Source organism: Rhinoderma darwinii, chromosome 7 (assembly GCF_050947455.1).
Source record: "Rhinoderma darwinii isolate aRhiDar2 chromosome 7, aRhiDar2.hap1, whole genome shotgun sequence".
Lineage (NCBI taxonomy): Eukaryota > Metazoa > Chordata > Amphibia > Anura > Rhinodermatidae > Rhinoderma > Rhinoderma darwinii.
Window position 1 is genome coordinate 56655940 of NC_134693.1, and position 19850 is coordinate 56675789.

Genomic DNA, 19850 nt, shown 5'->3' on the forward strand with positions numbered 1-19850 from the left:
TTAGCTAACATGAGTACTGCAAAACTGCCATTGTTTTTGCTAAAATTTTGCCAATAATCCTCAATTTGACCGCACCATCTGAATATACCCTAACTCAGTGGCGCAATAAGGAGAATTTATTGCCCCACATGCTTGGCTTACATAGCGTATAGATAAACATTTATGGCATGTTAACAATTGGACAGCAGCAATAAGACTTTGCCCATTGGTAAATGCAGCAAACAATACAAGCTAATAGGTCATTAATCTTTATTGCTGCACTGTACTGACTGGGAGTTAGAGTTACAAAACCACCTGTGCACCGCATCCTCTGAGACACACACACCCCTCTGAATCGGAGTCACTCTTGTTCCAGTCTGTGTGGAGGCAGGGTGAACGCAGAGGGACTCGGGCATATTTTAAGCCCCTAATATGTGGGACACACGGTTTGTTTTGTACGCATGCGCAGCTACACCAACATAAACCCCTAGGAATGCTACACACCGGAGAGTCCGGGAGGCAGCTACACTCCACCACCAATCCCAAAAAAATAGGAGCCATACTGTAAAAAGAATTGTATGTCGGGTGATAGCCTCAGGGGTTAACTGTCCCCTTCAACATTCACAAAAGAACTCCAATGAGTTGAGGCTTAACGTCGCCACCACTGGTTAGTGACTTCACTTGTTTCCATGCCGCACAGCAGCCTTGGAGGAGGGGCGAGTGGAGAACGGCACAGATGTTTGGCTCCACAGGTAAAGATATGCATCTGGTCAGATTATACTTTTGGCAATTATTTTTATGGGTGTTCCTGGAGGCCTTGGTAGTCGGCCAGATTGCCCTCATTATCATCCACCCCTGGTTATATGTCACTCCAGTGCTAGATTCTCAGCTACACTGCACCTTACTGCTGTATGAGGTATTTTCTTCTGATTCTAAGGGTGTGCTAGACAGCGCACGGAGAAGAGAATACTTGGACACTATCTGTGTGTGGCAGACATGATAGCCGTTAGGCTCCACCCACTAGCTGAGAATTTGCGCTAGAGCCTGCAGAGGGGAAAACTGCTAAAAAAAAAATGCAAGATACAAGATATAATGGCCAGAAATAGTGTTATTCCTCAAACACACATGATCGCTTATTCTGAAAAGTCACCTGAAGAATTAGGTAAGCTTTAAATGTTAGCTAGATAATGGCTTACATTTCTGATTTTACAAAGTGAATTCAAGTTAACGTTTCAATGTACTGACCAATTCAAAGCAAAGTCAGAGCAATAATAAGCAACCACATAATAGTTCAAAATGTATTTTCTTAAAAAACTGTTTACAATTAGACAATGACACAAAATTAAATGTTATATTTGCATTCATATCATTTTATAAAAAAAACACAAAAGAGCCATTCTATCGAAATGTCAGCTAAGCCATGCACGCAGCGTCAGGAGGTAAACCACAGCCTCACGAGCAGAAGGATGAAAGAAGTGACAAAATGGAATGTCACTTACAAACTGGATCAGCAGGTTTATTGTGCCAGAAAAAAAAAAGAATTAAAAACATCAGGGCATTGCCAAGTACAGTCTGTACGTTTGAGGAACACAGAACTGATAAAAACGCAACAGTAGCTGCATGAGAGCAGAGAGCTCGAACAAATGTAGGGAAGGTAGAAGTACTGTCCAAAATACAGGTGTTCCCAAAAGGCACTTCCCTACATAAACTAGTGATATCGCAACTCGATTCAAAACCGATATAAAAAAAAAAAGAAAATACACGAGTGCTACAGAACCAGGTGGAACGTTTAAAAAGAAAAAAAAAAAAAAAAGAAGGGATTCAATGTGATCCATTCGTTGAAATGTCACAGAATATCATCTTTGACTCTTTGCTTTTCTTCATTATCAGAACTGTGACGATCATGGTCCTTGCACTCGTGTTCACGCTTGTGGCCTCTGTCTTTACTCCGGCTTCTCTTCCGCGGCCTCTCTTTACTTGAGCTGCGCTCCTTCTTTCGTGACTTTTCAGAACTATCTGTCCTCCCCCGGCTACTGCTTCTGCTGTGTTTGTTTGATTTCTGTTTTTGTCTGTTTGACTTTTCTTTGCTGCGGCTTCTCCCACGAGGGTTTTTGCTAGGGCTCTTACTCTTCCTCTGCTTTCGGTCTTTGCTCCTACTTCTGCTGTGTCTTCTTTCCTTACGCAATTCTTTGTCTTCTCTCTGACGTCTGTCCTCTCTGTCCTTCCTTTCCTCACTCCTCTTGCGTTCTTTTGAACGCTCTCGAGTTCTTTCTGTATCCTTTTCCCTGCCATTGCCCTTTTTATCGTAGTCCCGCTTTTTGCTCCTCTCATTTTCTTTTTCTTTGTCCCTGTCTCTCCTGTCCGTCCGGTCTGTCTTGCGGTCTCTGCTCCGACTCCTAGTTCTATGTCTCTCTCTGCTTTTGCTTCTTTTACGTTCATTGCTTCGTGATCTCCGTTTGTCTTTGGATTCACGTTCTACCCGCTGACGTTCTCTTTCTCGCTCTAGTTCCCTATCAAAAATCGAAGTTCCATGGTGTTCCCTATGATGGCTTCTGCTTCTTGATCTTTTAGGAGACCTTCGAGGACTTGTGGACCTTTTCGGAGACCTATAAAAAGGCAAATACAAGTATAATTAAGCTGAATTAGGAAACAAAAACGCGAATTTTAAAGAATAAAATTCCTTATATCAAACACTTGGTTTTACACTAAACACGGTTTAAAACCGTATAAAATTACGACGACAAGTTGATGGGAGGGCAGCCATTTTTAGCTGGTGGAAGATATTTCAACTTGGTGAAACAGCCATTATATAAAGCTAGCGGAGTTCGGTGCAAGAGGTTTGTGTACAAGTCACCTGGAACGTCTCCTCTCAACGTGGCGCTGAACTTCCTCTGTTTCCTCAGCACTTTCTTTCTTCACTTTTCTTGGTTTGCTTTTGATCTGCTGGTCTATCTGTTTTTGCACTGGAACGGGTATCCTTGGAAACAGGGTAGAGAACCACTCCAGCTTAGTAAGGAATGAACGGAGCATCTCTCCGATTGTCATTACACAACCTCCGCCAGCTTTTACATCCAGGTCCTGCAAAATGATCCGAGCAAAGAGACAAAAGGAAGAATCTTGTAACAAGGCGTCTTACATGTGTAAAATCAAATGGTGTCACAAAGCTACACATTCAAACTGGAGTGATCTAGTCTCGGATGCATCCATATTTTGTTAGCGATCTTTATAGCACACAAAAGCGTGTACTACTAGCAGGCTAAGCGCTAGATTTCCTAGAAGTTAAGAGGCAGGCTGCATTCCTCTATTATGCAGGAACGAAGGGGCACTTTGATAAAAACAGTTCCGCTTTTGAAGATTGGGACTGTCAAATTTACACAAGCTTAAAAGAAGTGTGTAGAAATGAATAGAACGAATATGAAGACAGTGAATTTCAGCATGCGTTCTCAGGTGCAGCTAAATTACTTTCCTTACGCAATGGCTTAATAAGAGAAGTAGAAGATAGGCTTAGACAGATCAAATCTCCCTCACTTCCATTTCATTTGAGCCCTCTGCACATTTAAAGGCGAATCTTAAAGTAAAACTTCTTGCACTCACACACATGCATGTGTTCAGTTTAATTTCGCCCCATACAATTGGTGCAGCACAAAGATCTAGAGGAAAAAAGAGCAGGTTAGCTTAAATAAATAAGATTTTTCATATTGTAAAACCATGTTGGGGGGAATGGAAAGCTCTTCATATCAGAAACGGGAGAGATCCTTCCAAACAAGCTCCTAAGTTTAGCCAGCTTTGAAAGATCAGTATTAAAATCCTAAAAAAACATTTGCTTGTAACGGGATGCAGCAACGTTTGCAAAACGGAACAAAAAAAAATAAAAAATTCTCACTAGTCATAGGCTATGCACACCTTGTGGACAACACAATCCAAACAAAGCAGGTTTTTATAAAAAAATAAAAAATAACAGTGATCAGGATTTAGCTTAAATGAGCTTTATTGACACAAGGTGTCCACCATAGCTTTTAGTAAAGTCAGCAAAACTTTGGTCTTAGGGGGCTTTACACTTCGTCAAATAAAATAGAAAAAAAAACACAAGCTACAGCTCGGTACCATACAATAAAAATGGAGCTGCCTTTTTCTCATTAGGCCAGGATCACACACAGTTTAGATGCAGTTTTTTTGGAGCCAAAGACATAAGTTGATCCAAAAGTAAGGAAAGATATAAAGGAAACACTGATGCCTCTTTCCTTGTGTGTCCACTTCTGGCTTCGGATAAAAAGGAGCACGCTTGATCTGTTGTTTGGGTCAGGAGACCCCGGTTCTCTTGTTAGGAGGGGGTTCACAGAGGTGGGAAGTATAAATATTTGAATTCTTTTTAAAGGGTTAACACTGCCCTGAGAGGAGCATAAACTAATGACAGAAACCCCCTTTCCAGCGCCGGGTCACTTGTCAATAATCTGTCGTTTTCATAAAATCAGTTTGTCTCATTTTTCTTAAGTTACGTGTTAAACTTTGCAGATAGAAAAGACTTTCAGCAAATGAAAGCTTCATAAAATGTAATTACATACGTATTATTCTAGCAACACCTAGGTCAGATTCACACGTTTTTTTCAGCAAGAAATGTGCATTATACACATATCCCGCCCTGTGATCTCCTCCTGTAATTTGACATTTAAAAAAAACCAAAAACAAACGACTAATAGCCAATACCAACCGATGCCACATTCTGCGAATAAGGAGATAGCTGCCAATCAGCGATAGGTGGGTAGGGACTAAGTAAGCTTTGCAGTCCTCAATATTCATGAGCTGCGTCCAGTTTATGAGTGAGTTCTAAGGCTTCGTTCACATCTGCGTCAGGGCCCCGTTCCGGCGGAGCTTTCCATAAGAAAGGAGGTCTGACTGACACAAACGGAAACCATAGGTTTCCATTTCAATGGTGACGGATCCGGTGCCAAAGGCTTCCGTCAAAACGACGGAACACTTGCATAATGGAGACAAACGGATGCCTTTGGCACCGGATCGGTCACCATTGAAATCAATGGTGACGGAAACGGAAACCTATGGTTTCCATTTGTGTCAGTCAGGGCTCTGTTCCAACAGAAAGCTCAGACAGAATGGAGCCCTGACATAGATGTGAACTAATAAAAAGCTTCACAAAAGGCAGTTAGTGCGATTTCTTATTTTATTTTTTAAGCCCAACACAGGAGTGGATCCAAGGGAGGATATTCCTTGTTCTGGATTGAAAAACTGCACTGTCCTGCTAGGATAATGAAATGTAATTACATTTTATTACATTTTTCTTTGATGAAAGTATTACCTTTCAGCAAAGTCTAACACACAACTTGAGGAAATATATATATATATATTTATATATATATATCTCATGTCCGTATCTGAAAGCCAGAGCCAGACCAAGAACATATGTCAACAATATCCGGTTTCTACATCAGCATGCACAATTGAAAGCTGTACAAATGAAAAGTGAATTACCCTTGTTGACATACCTCTTCGTCATCGAGGAAGTCTTCATACCAGTCCCATAAGTCAGTAGGGGGTTGTGTGTATCTGGGATATGAAGTAACAATATTCATGTAACATGCACAATAGAAATAACGTAGATTTATAAAAATAGAAGCAAAGGGTAAAAATGCATACCCAGAACCACATATATAGATGCATAGTTGGCACCTTCTTATGCCAAATGTGAGTTATTTTCAGATGCTTTTTTATTTCTTCCAGTAGAAGGGTCTATACAATAAGTACTGTCAAAAATACCCCATCACCTTGCTAGGGCTTTGAAACCGTAAACAAAAAAAAAAAAACTAAGGGCCTGTTCACATCTTGGTTTTTTTCCTTCAACGGAAGGGTAGCAGAAGATCGCAATGTATTGGTAATACTTTGCCCTAACTCCCTGGGCAGAGCACTACTGGAAGCGCTTTGCCTGAGGAAGCTGGCGTGATATTATATACGAGTCCTTGGGCCAGAACATTGCAAACAGTCTGGCTAGGGACTTCGGTCCTAGGGGAGCCCATGGACTTACGGTCCATATATGGAGAGTGATATCCGGTGCTTTTAACTACAGAGTCCCCCCCAGCCAGATCAGTAGCGCTCTGGCCAGGGACTTCATATTTGAAATCTCCATATAAAGAAAAACATCAGGTGCTTCCCCAGGGCTGAAATACCCAGGCCGAGCACTACCTAATGCTCCTCTCAGATTCCAGCCCCAGTGGAAGCGCCCCGAGGTATAAGTTTAATGTATACCTGTGATGGATTCCATACAGTGGTATCAGTCACACATAGGCTCCCATGTTAATAAAACGTATACTACGCGGCATACTGTTTTTATTTGCAGGATACCTCAGGATGGCGCCTACTACGTTATTCCATTCTCTAAACAAAAAGCTATACAATGTATGCCAGCCGACAGTCAAAAAGGACACTTTGAGCCTTATGGACACATTTAACGTGTACATAGGGAGCTGTCCCTACGTACACACTAAACATTATGGGCTAACACGGATATTCTGAACTGGGCAATTAACGTGGAGAAAGAAAACCCCTCAAAAAAACATAGCTAGAGACCAACTTCCATGAAGACTGTATTGGCTTCTCTATTTGGCAAGATCGTCTTTGTCCGGTCCTTTTTGTAATTCATAAAATGCACTCGCTCTCCATGTATCCAATATTTTCATACATTATGGTTGCAATATTGGTAGAGTTGTCAGAAAGAACAAAAAACAAGAAACTTACCTTATGTACATGAACCCAAGTGCCCTAATGTAAGGCGAGTCTGTGTGTGTGATAAGTCCCATTACTTGTTTTCTTGTCAACTTCAGGGTGAACAGTTTATAGAGGAGACAGAAGGCAGTGGATACAATTCCGCCTGTTCCAACACCACGTACCTGTAAAGGCAATAGAAGTTTTTAGGGAAACATCTCTCCATTTATTTGGGTGTACAGTAAACACCACAGCTAAATATAATAATTATTACATGCTGCTGTGGACCAAAAGATCTAGGCATCTTATGTACAGTGTTGACAGACGTGGAGATTTCATTAACTGTAGTGATTTCTTTGATCACATTAACATTGCTTTTTATTCGGCAAACCCAGCGCCCCCCCCCCCCCATTTACTAGCCCTAGATCAAAAGTATTTAAAGAGGCTCTGTCACATTATAAGTGCCCGATCTCCTACATAAGATTTTAGATTTATGCTAATGAGTTGCTTAATGCCCAAGTGGGCGTGTTTTTACTTTAGACCAAGTGGGCGTTGTACAGAGGAGTGTATGACGCTGCCCAATCAGCATCATGCACTCCTCTCCATTCATTTACACAGCGCATAGGGATCCTGCTAGATCCTTATGTGCTGTCTTATACTAACACATTAACAATACTGAAGTGTTTAGACAGTGAATAGACATTCCACGGGATGTCTATTCACAATCCCTGCACTTCGTTACGGTTTCTGTTGTAGTTACAGCAGAGCAAAGCGTAATCTCGTTGTAACGTGTCATTTACCACGTAATCTCGCAAGATTACGCTTCCTCTGCTGTAACTACCATAGAAAGAGGAACGAAGTGCAGGGATTGTGAATAGACATTCAGTGGAATGTCTATTCACTGTCTAAACACTTCAGTATTGTTAATGTGTTAGTATAAGACAGCACATAAGGATCTAAAAGGATCCCTATGTGCTGACTAAATGAATGGAGAGGAGTGCATGATGCTGATTGGCCAGCGTCATACACTCCTCTGTACAACGCCCACTTGGTCTAATGTAAAAACACGCCCACTTGGGCATTAAGCAACTCATTAGCATAAATCTAAAATCGCTAATAAAGTGGTGAAAATAGATCGTTTTTTTTAAATAAAAAGCACTGCTGTCACCTACATTACAGCGCCGATCTCCTTATATAGGAGACCGGGCACTTATAATGTGGTGACAGAGCCTCTAATGTTTACATTCCCCTTCAACTTCTTTTAAAAAAAAAATAATCCCATCTAGAAGGAAAGGTTTTAAACCCTTAATCTGCAAAGAACGTTACCTGTTTTGGGCAAAAAAAAGGAAAAATAATGAACACTGCAATAACCGAATAGCCGATAACTTGTGTGATCTGCCTCAGTGCAAAACACCAAAAACGAGAAGGCACGTACTTGTACTTACCCCCCCGCACATCCCCGTTTGTCCAGCAGTTTTTCGACTTCCTTTCTCCCATGGTTCTACATGATTTACCTAAAACAGTAAATGTGTGGTTATTAGAATGTCTAATTTTGCAAATACATCTGTTAGGTTTCATTAAAACATGCCAACTAACAATACACGATAAGTGACAATACAGACAGTAAAGGGAGGTCGATATCTGGAAATAACACACTTTCCGAGCCATATCTAAGCATGCCTGGATTTTCCATAAAATTACTTAAAAGGGGATGTCTAGCTTTCATTTGTAGAATAGAAAATCATCCAGTTTTCTAATATACATGTTTTAGAAATTCTGCTCACATACATTATAGTGCATGAGGCACCTGTTACAGCAGAATGTTATAACCCACAGATTAATCCTGTGTAATGTATCCACAGGCTAACAATATAAATAAACATGGCGTCAGTCATGTGACCCCCCCCCCAATCATGTGATTTCTAGCATTCAGTTCGCAATAGGGTTATGCAACATACATGCGTTGGGGCCACATAGGACATGGGCTAAGTGAATAGGAGGAATAGGAGGAATAGTGAAATAATGATAAACTGCTTCACTGTGCCTGTGTCCACGGTCTTTAGATATTTAAAATAGCCGCCTGTCTCTAAGGGGATGTGGTCAATAAATATATATATAAAAAAACAAAAAAAAAACTTAAGATCTGCTCCTCACAGACACTATGATGAGATGTTGCTGGAGGTAGAAATACGTCTAATTTCTGCTCCTCAGTAACCCATTATTCACCTGTTATATACCCGAATACCAGGGGTCACATAACTGACGCCATCTTTAGTCCATGCAGTTATCCTATGGCCTAATCTGTGGGCTATACCAATTTATTTTTTTTCTTAGACAAAAAGGAGACTCTCACAAGCCTTATACGGCTAACCCCACCTACACGAGAGGCGTGTTAAGCGGCCTGAGCCAATCAGTGTATCACAGAGCATAGGTAACGCCCACCGACCCGACCCTGGTAACAGAACAGCCAATCAGAAAGATGCATAGGGCATCGACAGTAACTAGGGGAGCTTCAGGCGGTCTATAGAATACTTCGCTGCACAAACAAAGTCAGTGTAGACGTATGCTAAACGAGGGATTAATAATCTTAGTCTGTAAAACGGGAATCACTCTCGTGTAGGTGGGGCTAGCCGTATAAAGCTTGTGAGAGTCTCCGGCGCGCACTAGACCAGGTATCCGTGCACGCCGGAGAATACATAATTCAGCAGCATAATATGTGCTGTTCGGTAGCTGTTCAATAAAATTACAAGCAGTTCAAAAACCCCTGAGGACGCTCCCCTGTTACAGGGTTGCAGAAACACGTTGGGAGGTTGCTTCTTTGGGGCATACAGACCATATTTATAATTGATAGGTCCTCTGTTCATGTTCTAAATGGTGCACATTGCATCAGTGCATATAGGACATTTAAAGGAGGCCGGGCTATTTTGTATCGCTATGGCAAATGGACGAGTAGCGTGTTTCACTACCCCTGTCTAGTGTTGTACTGATACTAAGGTGTACCAATCATTACCTTGTTCTGACACTTGATCAGGGACCTTTGCTCTGTTTTGCCAACGCCCATACACAGTGTTTTTGGCATTAGTGCCCTATTTTTAATACTACACTAATAAAATTATTTTTAAACGTTTATTTAGGCAGGACTTTATTATATTTAACTATTAGACGTACACTATTTACCTGTGTTTATTGGAATTTAATATTAGAAATTTATATGAATTCCTTTTCTATAAATAAAAAATTAAAAGTGGACAACCCCTTTACGCATTATCACGTACATGTACGTGATTAGCGTCATAGGCAAGTATGGAGCACGCTCACGGGCTGAGCGCACTCCATATGCTGCGATTGCGAGCTGCGTTTTACTGCCGACACCAGGACTAACGGCCGGGAGCAGTGATCACACTGTTCCTGGCCGTTTAAACCTTCAAATGCTGTGGTGAATCGCAACCGCAGCATCTGAAGGCTTGAAAAGAGGGGGTGGCCCCCCTCTGACAGCTCATCTGCACCCCCATACCGTGATCGGTGGTTGTCATGGCAGCTCAAGGGCCTAATGAAGGCCACCACGTCTGCCTTTTGTCTGCCTCTGTTAGGCCGTATCTCTGGCACAGAAGCCTGTGAAAATGACGATATACTGCAATACATTAGTACTGCAGTATATTGTACCAAGGGAACTAATAAAATGTGCAAAAAAAAAAAAAAAGTTATTAGTAGTGAAAAAAAATACAAATTTAAAAGTTGAGTTAAAAGTAAAAAAAAAAAAACACAAACCACCTTTCCTATTTTTCCTCTAAAAGAAAGTAAAAAACACTTAACTCGCATGGTGAACGGCGTAAAAAAATAAAAAAAACGCAAAATGCCAAAATCGCTGTTTTTTGCTCATCTCAGTTTGCACAATTTTTTTAATAAAAATTTATCAAAGTTGTACGTACCAATAAAAACTACAGCTCGTCCCGCAAAAAAACAACAACAACCCCCCCTCACCGCTCAATCCACGGAAAAATAAAAACTTATGGCTCTCAGAAAGTGATGACATTTTTTTTTTTAAGTAATAAAATATATTTAAAAAAAAAAACAAAAAACTATATAAGTTTGGTATCGCCGTAATCATATTGAGCCACAGAATAAAGTTAAGTTGTCGTTTTCACCGCACCGCAGCCGTAAAAACTAAAACCTAAAAAGAAAATATAATAAAAAACTATCTAGGAATCGCAGTTTTTTCCAATTTCAACCCGCAAAGAATTTTTTTCCACAACACTATTAATGGAAAAAAAATTAAAATAAAATGTTATGGCTCCTGGAACGCGGGGAGTGAAAAACGAAAACATGAAAAATGGCTCCGTCATAAAGGGGGTTAAAGGCTATGTAAACCTTTGCAGCCTTTTTTAATTTTGAATGTAAAGCAATATACAGACATTCTATAGAAAACCGGCAATATTGCAAGAGTGTGCACAATAATAATTTTTATTAATAACTTGCATTTGTGATTTTAGCGCCACCCCCCCTTGCAAATGGCACCACTGTAGCTCCCTGTAGGAACGGAATCCCTCTGGCCGGGGATTCCGCTCCTAGAGGGAGCCCCCGATTTCTCAGTCCATATATGGACAGTGACGCCAGGGGCTAACTCTAATGGCAGAATCCCCTGCCTGAGCGTTGGAAGCGATGTGCCTGGGGCTTCCGCTTCAGAAGTTGCCCCTGACGTTACTGTCCATATATGGGTAGTGACGCCAGGGGCTTCTCCAGTAGCGGAATCACCGGTCAGAATGTCGGTAGGGGATTCCTCTCCTAGAGAGCCCCTGACAGTGGACAGTGACGAGAGGCTCTCTCTAGAAACAGAATCCCCGGCACATAGCGACCTGAAACCGTGGATTCCGCTCCTAGTGGGAGTTTAGGTGGCACTATCTACAGCGGGGATGTTGAGAGTGGAGATGTCGTGGGCTCCCTCCAGGAGAGAAATCCTTGGCCAGGGATTATGCTCCTGGAGGGAGTTTAGGAGGCGTGTGTGCGTGTGCGTGTGTGTATATATATATATATATATATATATATATATATATTCTGGGGCTAAAGCCCTGGCAGACATGTGGGCAGCGCTGCTCACACAAGCAGCACAGCACTCAAACCCCGTTCCAGGCTGCCAACGTTTATATACGTGACAACTGCATGGGGCATCGGCAGTTGGAACGTATCTAGCCACTAGGCATTCGTGAAAGGGCTAAAGTGTGAGATCCTTATTAAAAAGAAATAAATAAAATGAGAACACTGCGCTGTGCTACCATCAGACACAATTGGTAGGCATTTGAGAAGTGACAGAACCCAAAATCTAGTCTCTCTAAACACAAAGCTAACTTACTGTGGTCAACTCTGCCGCATAGGTAGTAAGCCCTCAGCACACCAAAATAAGCCGGGGAAAGAGCCACAAGACTGATACACGTTGGCAGGTAAACCAGGGGTTCCTTTATTCCTTATCACATGTGCATAGAGCAAGGAGGGTAAGAGAAAAGCTATTTCTGAAGTGCCATGAACCCCACCTTGATCGATCACAGTGAATAGGAAATCACTAGAGAACAAAAGGTTGGCATAAGGGTCTTGGGGTATATTAGTGTTTTCAGGCGTATTTTGGGGCATAAACGGCTCTAAATACACCTGGAAAAACACTACTGAAGTACCAACAAATAGCTTCCCATTGAAATCAATGGGCAGCAGAGCTTTGTTCAATGGGGAGTTTTTTTTACGCCGCTGTTTTAAAAAGACGGCGTGTAAAAAGAAGGAGAATATCACTTCTTGAACAGTTTTTGGAGCGGCTTTTCATAGTATCAATTGAAAAACGACTCCAAAATTGGCTCAAAAAACAGCTGAAAAATCAGTGACATTTTCAGCCGTTTTTTATTGATCGTGTTAACATACCCGTAAGCATTTCTTTCCTGTACCCACAGATGGAGAGAGCTGTCAAGTATATGTAAAAGGAATCAAACATAAGAGATTTATGTTAAAGTGTAGCTAAACGTTTGACAAACTTTCAAAGTGACATGTCAGAAGTCTGGATTAGTGGGGGTCCGAGCACGAACACCCCTACCAAATCGCTAGAACGAAGCAGCTGAAGCGCTCAGCCGCTTCGTGTCTGTTCGGCTTTTTCCGGAAAGCCGATGTATCGGAGTACAGGCTCATAGACTTTCTATTGAGTCCGTACACCGATACATTTATTTCCGGAAAAAGCCGGACACGAACCGGCTGAGCGCTTCTGCCGCTTCGTTCTAGCGATTTGTGGGGGTCTCAGTGCTTGGACCCCCACCAATCTAAACTTCTGACATGTCACTATGACATGTCAGAAGTTTGTCAAACGTTTAGCTACACTTTAAAGAGGTTCTGTCTCCAGTTTATAACTGCCCTATCTTCTACCTAATCTAATAGGTGCTTTAATGTAGATAAGTAATGTGTTTAAAAAACGTTTATTTTTTACAAAGTTGTGAGTATTTTGAGTGTTATGCAAATTTGTTCTTAATGCCCTAGTTGGTGTTTTTTTACTTTTCACCTAGTGGGCTTTGTAAAGAGAAGTGTATGATGCTGACCAATCAGCATCATACACTTCTCTACAGTCATGTTCAGCTGTACTCCCTGCACAACGAGATCACGCTGTGCTGTCACTCCCACATTAACTTTACCGGAGTGTCGGGAGAACGATAACACATTGCCTCCAGCCAGGAGGCGATGTCTTCTCATTTTCCCGACACATACAAATTTACATAACGCTCAAAATGCTCATAACTTTGTTTGTTTTGTTTTTTTAATTTTTTTTTGACAAACACCACATTACTTATCTACATTAAAGAGCCTATTAGATTAGGTAGAAGATAGGGCAGTTAAACTGGTGACAGAACCTCTAATGTAAAAGTCTACAGGAAATTGCCACTAGTGGAAAACCAACAAAACCGACAGAGGATATTTAAGGGCCCAGATAGGCCAGACTAGGAATGTTATTTTATTATCTAGTATACTGGTATGCTTAGTGGTTGCTCAATGACTGACACAGATGTACTTATTATTCCTCCCACGACAAGCAGATGACTGTTCTTTAGAACCAGAAAAACATGCTTTACATGCAGTATGGCAATGTGACAATTGCCAAAATCATTGTAATAAAGAAAATAGAGAGGTCTTGCTTTCCTGCAGAAATAGGGATCCGTATAACAACGTCCTATTAAATATTATGGACATTATCCCAAACAGATTTAAAAAGGTTGTCCACTGAAACACATGAGCAGAGAACTATTGTAACTAAAGCGGCCAGCACTGACAGATGAAGACGCCTGAGCTCCAGCATTAGTGTACTTGGCTTTGCTGCTACCAACGTTCTCCAGTCAAATCATTTTTGAATGGAGACTATTTTAAAACATATGTTCACCTTTAAAGAGACTGTCACCACATTAGAAGTGCCTTATCTCCTACATAAGGAGATGGGCGCTGTAATGTAGGCGACAGCAGTGCTTTTTATTTAGAAAAACGATCTATTTTTACCACGTTATTAGCGTGTATGACGCTGACCAATCCGTGTCATAGACCTCTCTCCATTCATTTACACTGCACTAGCGATATAGTTATATCGCTATGTGCAGCCACATACACAAACACTAACATTACTGCAGTTTCCTGACAATGAATACACATGACCTCCAGCCAGGACATCATGTGTATTCAGAATGCTGACACTTCCGAATCTTTTCTGTGAGATTTCCAGCAAGGCAAGCATAATCTCGCAAGATTACGCTGTAAACTGTCATTTAAAACAAATCTCACAGAAAAGATTCAGAAGTGTCAGGATTCTGAATAGACATCCCGTCCTGGCTGGAGGTAATGTATATTCATTGTTAGGACACTGCAGTAATGTTATGGTGTGTTTATGTGGCTGCACATAGCGATATAGCTATATCGCTATCTGCAGTGTAAATGAATGGAGAGAGGTGTATGACGCTGATTGGTCAGCGTCATACGCTCCTCTGTACAACGCCCACTTGGTCTAAAGTAAAAACACGCCCACTTTGGCATTAAGAAACTCATTAGCATAAAGCTAAAAATCGCTCAAAGTGGTAAAAATAGATCGTTTTCTAAATAAAAAGCACTGCTGTCACCTACATTACAGCGCTGATCTCCTTATGTAGGAGATAGGGCACTTATAATGTGGTGACAGAGCCTCTTTAAATACCATTTTTCAGTTTATGCCTACATACAATTTACAGATGTTTTAAAGGAGTTTCCAGGATTGTAAAAAAAGGTTTGTTTTTTTCCTAGAAACAGCTCCACATTGGTTTATGGGCTGTGGCATAGGCCTCATGCACGTGACCGTAGTAGGGTGTACGGCCCGTGATTTGCAGTTCGAACAGCCAAGGAGTGTCATCCGCAGGCCGCCCGCAAATCACGGGCCGTGCACATTCATTTCAATGAGCCCGTATCGCAAAAAGCGGCCCATATAGGACATGTCTGTCCTTTTTGCGGACCAGTCGTGGGCATGGGCCCATAGAAATTAATGGGACCGCAATTCACCCGCAGATTTGCACGTTCGTGTGCATGAGGCCTTACAAGATCAGGGTATGATATGTCAGGCGAATTAGTACTGCATCACCGTTCTATTGCCCATCGATGTACCTGCATAGGACAAGTTCTAGGGAGACCTAAATGCTTATTTCTGCCAATCTAGAGATAGTTATAGTGAAGTAACCCTTTAAAGGCTTTTTTTGTTTTACATAAATAAATCTTAGTATAATGAAAAGCATTGCAACTGTCTATACACAGAAGGGGAGATTTACCTAGACTGGAGTTTGACGCTAGTCTAAGATCAAAATAGGTTGGACTCTGAGTAAGACGCACCTAATTTATTAGTAGGTGCACAACTCATAAATGAGGCACATCGCTGGCCATCTATGTGGCAGAAACAAAAGTCTATACTAGCTTGTGGCATAGATTACTGTTAGAAGAAAAAAAAAAGTTTTCAACAGTGGAAAGCCCCGCCCCCTTTTGGCAAAGTGCTGTGAGTAGCGCCAATGCACCTAGAGTTGCATTTTCATTGCGCAAAACGTGACTCTTGGGGCACATGAACCTTGTTTTAAGCCGGAAATCTGTGTATAACCTTTGATAAATTCCCCTCCCTTTGAGTATCAATTCCTGATTATTTAAAAATGCATTGGCTGTTAGTGAATGGAAACATTCTTGGTTATATCCAGAGGCTGAACCTGTACAGAGCCAATATTTTTCACAGCTGAGAATTTGCTATATTGCATCCTGTAAAGGCAAGGCTACACTGAAACATTGTAGCAAACTATCAGGACAGGAGGGAAATTTGTACTGCTGCAAATATATCAACAAAAAATGACCCCAATGCGTGGTTACGGTAAAAACCGATGCCAACATTAACAGTCTGCCATAGGCAAATACCACCACCACTTCACTATACTGTAATAAAAAGTAACATTTAATAATTACAGTTAAGGGGTTTTCAGGGTTAATGCAATTGATGGCCTATCCTTAGGATAGCCCATCAATAATAGATTGTAGGGGTCCAAATACCCTGCACAGCTGCTACACGACGTTACATGAGCAGCAGCTGTGCAGGGTATTGCACAACGGTCCCGCAGCCCCTTCAAACAACCAATCGGTGGCTGTGCCAGCAGTTGGACCTTCACCGAACTAATATTGATGGCCTATCCTGAATAGGCCATCAATTTTAATAATCCAGATAACCCCTTTAAATTCCATATTTAAACTTAAATAGTTAAAATCACAGCTGAAAGTCTTGCAGACGCTCTACCATATTCATCTGGGCTAGAAAGATGCCTAATATTGTAATTGCTCTTGTAAATCTTAGGAGTATGGAAAGCTATGATGGAAAAGTGACTGACCGTGTTACTGCATTCCACACTGTCACATGTATAGGAAGTACAATCATGCTGCTAGTAAAAAAAAGTACAATTTACTGAGGCCCCCACCCCTCCCAACATGTTTCAGGGAAGGGCTGGGCAATTATGGCCTAAATCAAAATCACAATTGTACATGTAATTTTGATTATTGAATGATTTAGACCACACCCTTTTTTGCATGCCACGCCACCTATTTGCATGCTACGCCATTGAATTGATATTTATCCCCTGAGCATGCTGTATATAATATACCCCCTGACAGTGCCCACACAGAATAATGCCCCCCATGGCTGGCCCCCACACAGAATAATGACCCTATAGCGGCCCCAAAACAGTTTAATGCCCCCTATAGTTGCCCTCCACAGCGTATAGTGCCCCCATAACTGCCCTCCACACAGTATAGTGCCCCCATAACTGCCCTCCACACAGTATAGTGCCCCCATAACCGCCCTCCACACAGTATAGTGCCCCCATAACCGCCCTCCACACAGTATAGTGCCCCCATTACCGCCCTCCACACAGTATAGTGCCCCCATTACCGCCCTCCACAGCGTATAGTGCCCCCATAACTGCACTCCACATCGTATAGTGCCCCCATAACAGACTTGCACGCAGTATAATGCCCCTATAGCTGCCCGTACGCTTTATAACGACCACACAGCTGCAACCAATAGTACCTGATAAAATATACATATATACTCACCTAACCTCGTTCCAATGACGAGTGGAGGAGATCCCTCTGCTCCTCTGGTCTGTGCAGACAGACGCAATGTCACTGCCTCTCGTCCAGCGATACATAGTGAATGGTAGAGCAGGGACCTTACGGCTCGCTGCTCTACAATTGGATTCAGCTGTATCTGAGTCCTGAAGATGCAGGATACACTTTAAACCAGGAGCAAATAATTGATAAAACCTAAATTCGCAAGATAACATCGATTAATTGCACTGGATTTTGATTAATTGCCCATCCCTATTTCAAGGGTAACTTATTTATACAAAAAATACATTTGATGAAGTCGGACAACGCCTTTTGGCTATGTTCACACAGGGCGGACACGCTGCGTAAAAGCACACAGTGTATCCGCCGCAGGGAATTCTGGACAAAAACGACCCCAAATTGTAGAGCAGTTTTTCGTCCAGAACGTCTGCCGCGGATAACTGCACATATAACACAAAAACCAACAAAACACATAATTACCCTATGACTTCCTGCAGACAGGCCTCTTGGAAGAACGTTTTATCCAATATGACCGCTGCAACCTGTGATTGGCTGCAGCAGTCACATGGGATTAAACGTCATCCCAGGAGGCCGGCCTGGACGAAGAAGCACAGAATTCTGGGTACTTATATATATATATATATATATATATATATATATATATAGTTTCATTTCTTTTCACCAGTAGAATCGCAGCTTTTCTGTCTAAAAAAAAATGCAACATCTATTTGTTGCAGGTTTTACCTCTCCACTCAATTCAATGGGGGAAAACCCGCAAAAAAAAAAAAAAAAGCAGTGATTATGCAAATACAATTGACACGCCACAGATTAAAAAAAAAAAAAAAACACACCAGCTCGCACTGCAGGAGATAAACAGCGATTATGAGACTTACAAAGTAAGTGATATACTGCTAGAATCAGGGGTTGTGGCACTACTTTATGCTGCCCTCAGATGTGTTCTGTTTTAATGCAATTTTAAAATGGACTTGTTACATTTTTACAATATGTATCGTTCTCTGCTAAACTGAGATCTTGACAGACATGCAGGACCTGCACGATCACATCCAACTAATAATATCCATCATATCAAAGTTCTGCCAGAAACACGCAGGACCTCCTCTCAGTCGAGCCGTCAGTTTAGTAGAACTGATGGACTCGCCTGAGAGAACGATACAGCTTCTATGTATACAGGATACATAGAAGCTGTATCGTAAAAAGGAATTTTTTTTTTTTTAAATAGAAAATCTGTTTGAAAATAACCACTTTTTTATTTTTATATAATTAAATCAAAGTCCTTCCAAAGTTGTACACAAGTACAACCATCTATAGGCCGAAAGTTTTTAAACTTCCCCAGATGACACTTTAGCGATATTCCAGGTGTTTGTTTACATGGAGACAGCATATAACTGCCGCAGCCAATCAGAGGCCTCACCGGTAATGTGCCATATTCCTGGCATGAACCTTTAACCATGGGCGTCACGACGCCAAGAACACATGACCGATTGGCTGCTGCGGTCACATGCAAACCATCACCGGGAGGACTGCCGGAGCATCAGCAAGTACAGTGGTGGAAAATTAGAAGTCATATATATGAATAGCCACTAGCACACCAGGTTATAAGGCTGGATTAGGAGGTGAACCAGAATATCATGTAAGTAAAAAATATGTTCTCTCCTAAAGTGAATAACTCAACCAATAGCCTTAGACTTGTAAGTTGTACGTAATCGTGTTATAATGAAGTTGTACATTATATGTAACTCAAATTATTTTTTTCCTTCGACCTTGTGCCAATTACTTGCCTTAAAACAAAGTCAGTTTTCCCCGTCGGCTGTATATTTTTCTGTGAATTATCGGATGATCAGAAAACAAACCAGGGTAATGGTAAGCAAAACACATGACGGCAACTTGCCTCCATTTTTGTTGGCCACATGATGGTCCTGAGACTTGTAGCCACGGCCAGCAATGTAATCTTACATAAAGGGAAGTCTACAGTGTATCAGATTTACAGCATCTAGGCCTGTACATCCAGCAGCATAAGACACATGGGCAGAGGATGTAGCCAGTCATTCAGCGGCTAAAAAGAAAACAATCCAACGTGAACTCCTCTCACTCACATACAATCCACACAACACACCACATTACCCGGATGATGCTCTGTACCAAGCTTCGCACCTTAAAATAGATTTCGTCCACCACCTCATGGTAGGTCTTCAGCTCATACAGCTGCACCTTGAAATACGGAGAGGACAAAATGTTGGTCAGAATCATAGGGTTCAGATTCATAGTCTTTTCATTGCCCCACAGCGGCAGTACATTCCCAGGCTTCCCCGAAGGCGCAGGTTTGGTCCCGCCACCACCTGTCTGAGTAGGTTGCGGGGTCCCCACGAGGGCCGCCGCGTTGTTATTCGCCATTTCTAACCGGAGAAAAAATGGCGGCTGCCTCACCGGACAGCAGGATATTACGTAACGTAATGAAAAGGAGGAAGAAAGGCGGCCGGACAAACCGGTTGAGAGACCAATCAACTCGCTTGAATATGAGA

At 41.7% G+C, this 19850-nt stretch overlaps 1 protein-coding gene across 3 annotated transcripts; it reads right to left on the bottom strand.

Moving 5' to 3' along the window:
- Window positions 1-1263: 1263 nt before the first annotated feature.
- Window positions 1264-19804, bottom strand: PRPF38B (pre-mRNA processing factor 38B). 3 transcript variants are annotated; one of them, XM_075833418.1, is made up of 7 exons: window positions 19668-19738; window positions 19483-19539; window positions 8136-8204; window positions 6724-6875; window positions 5478-5538; window positions 2834-3057; window positions 1264-2585 (listed from the first exon to the last, which is right to left on the bottom strand). In XM_075833418.1, the coding sequence occupies exons 3-7, from the start codon at window positions 8145-8147 to the stop codon at window positions 1826-1828; spliced, it is 1209 nt and encodes a 402-aa protein (XP_075689533.1). In that variant the 5' UTR covers window positions 8148-8204; window positions 19483-19539; window positions 19668-19738; the 3' UTR covers window positions 1264-1825. The 3 variants fall into 3 exon arrangements, with proteins under 3 accessions (XP_075689533.1, XP_075689531.1, XP_075689532.1); XM_075833416.1 differs by having other exon boundaries at window positions 19453-19804; XM_075833417.1 differs by having other exon boundaries at window positions 19483-19803.
- Between the last annotated feature and the right edge of the window lie 46 nt (window positions 19805-19850).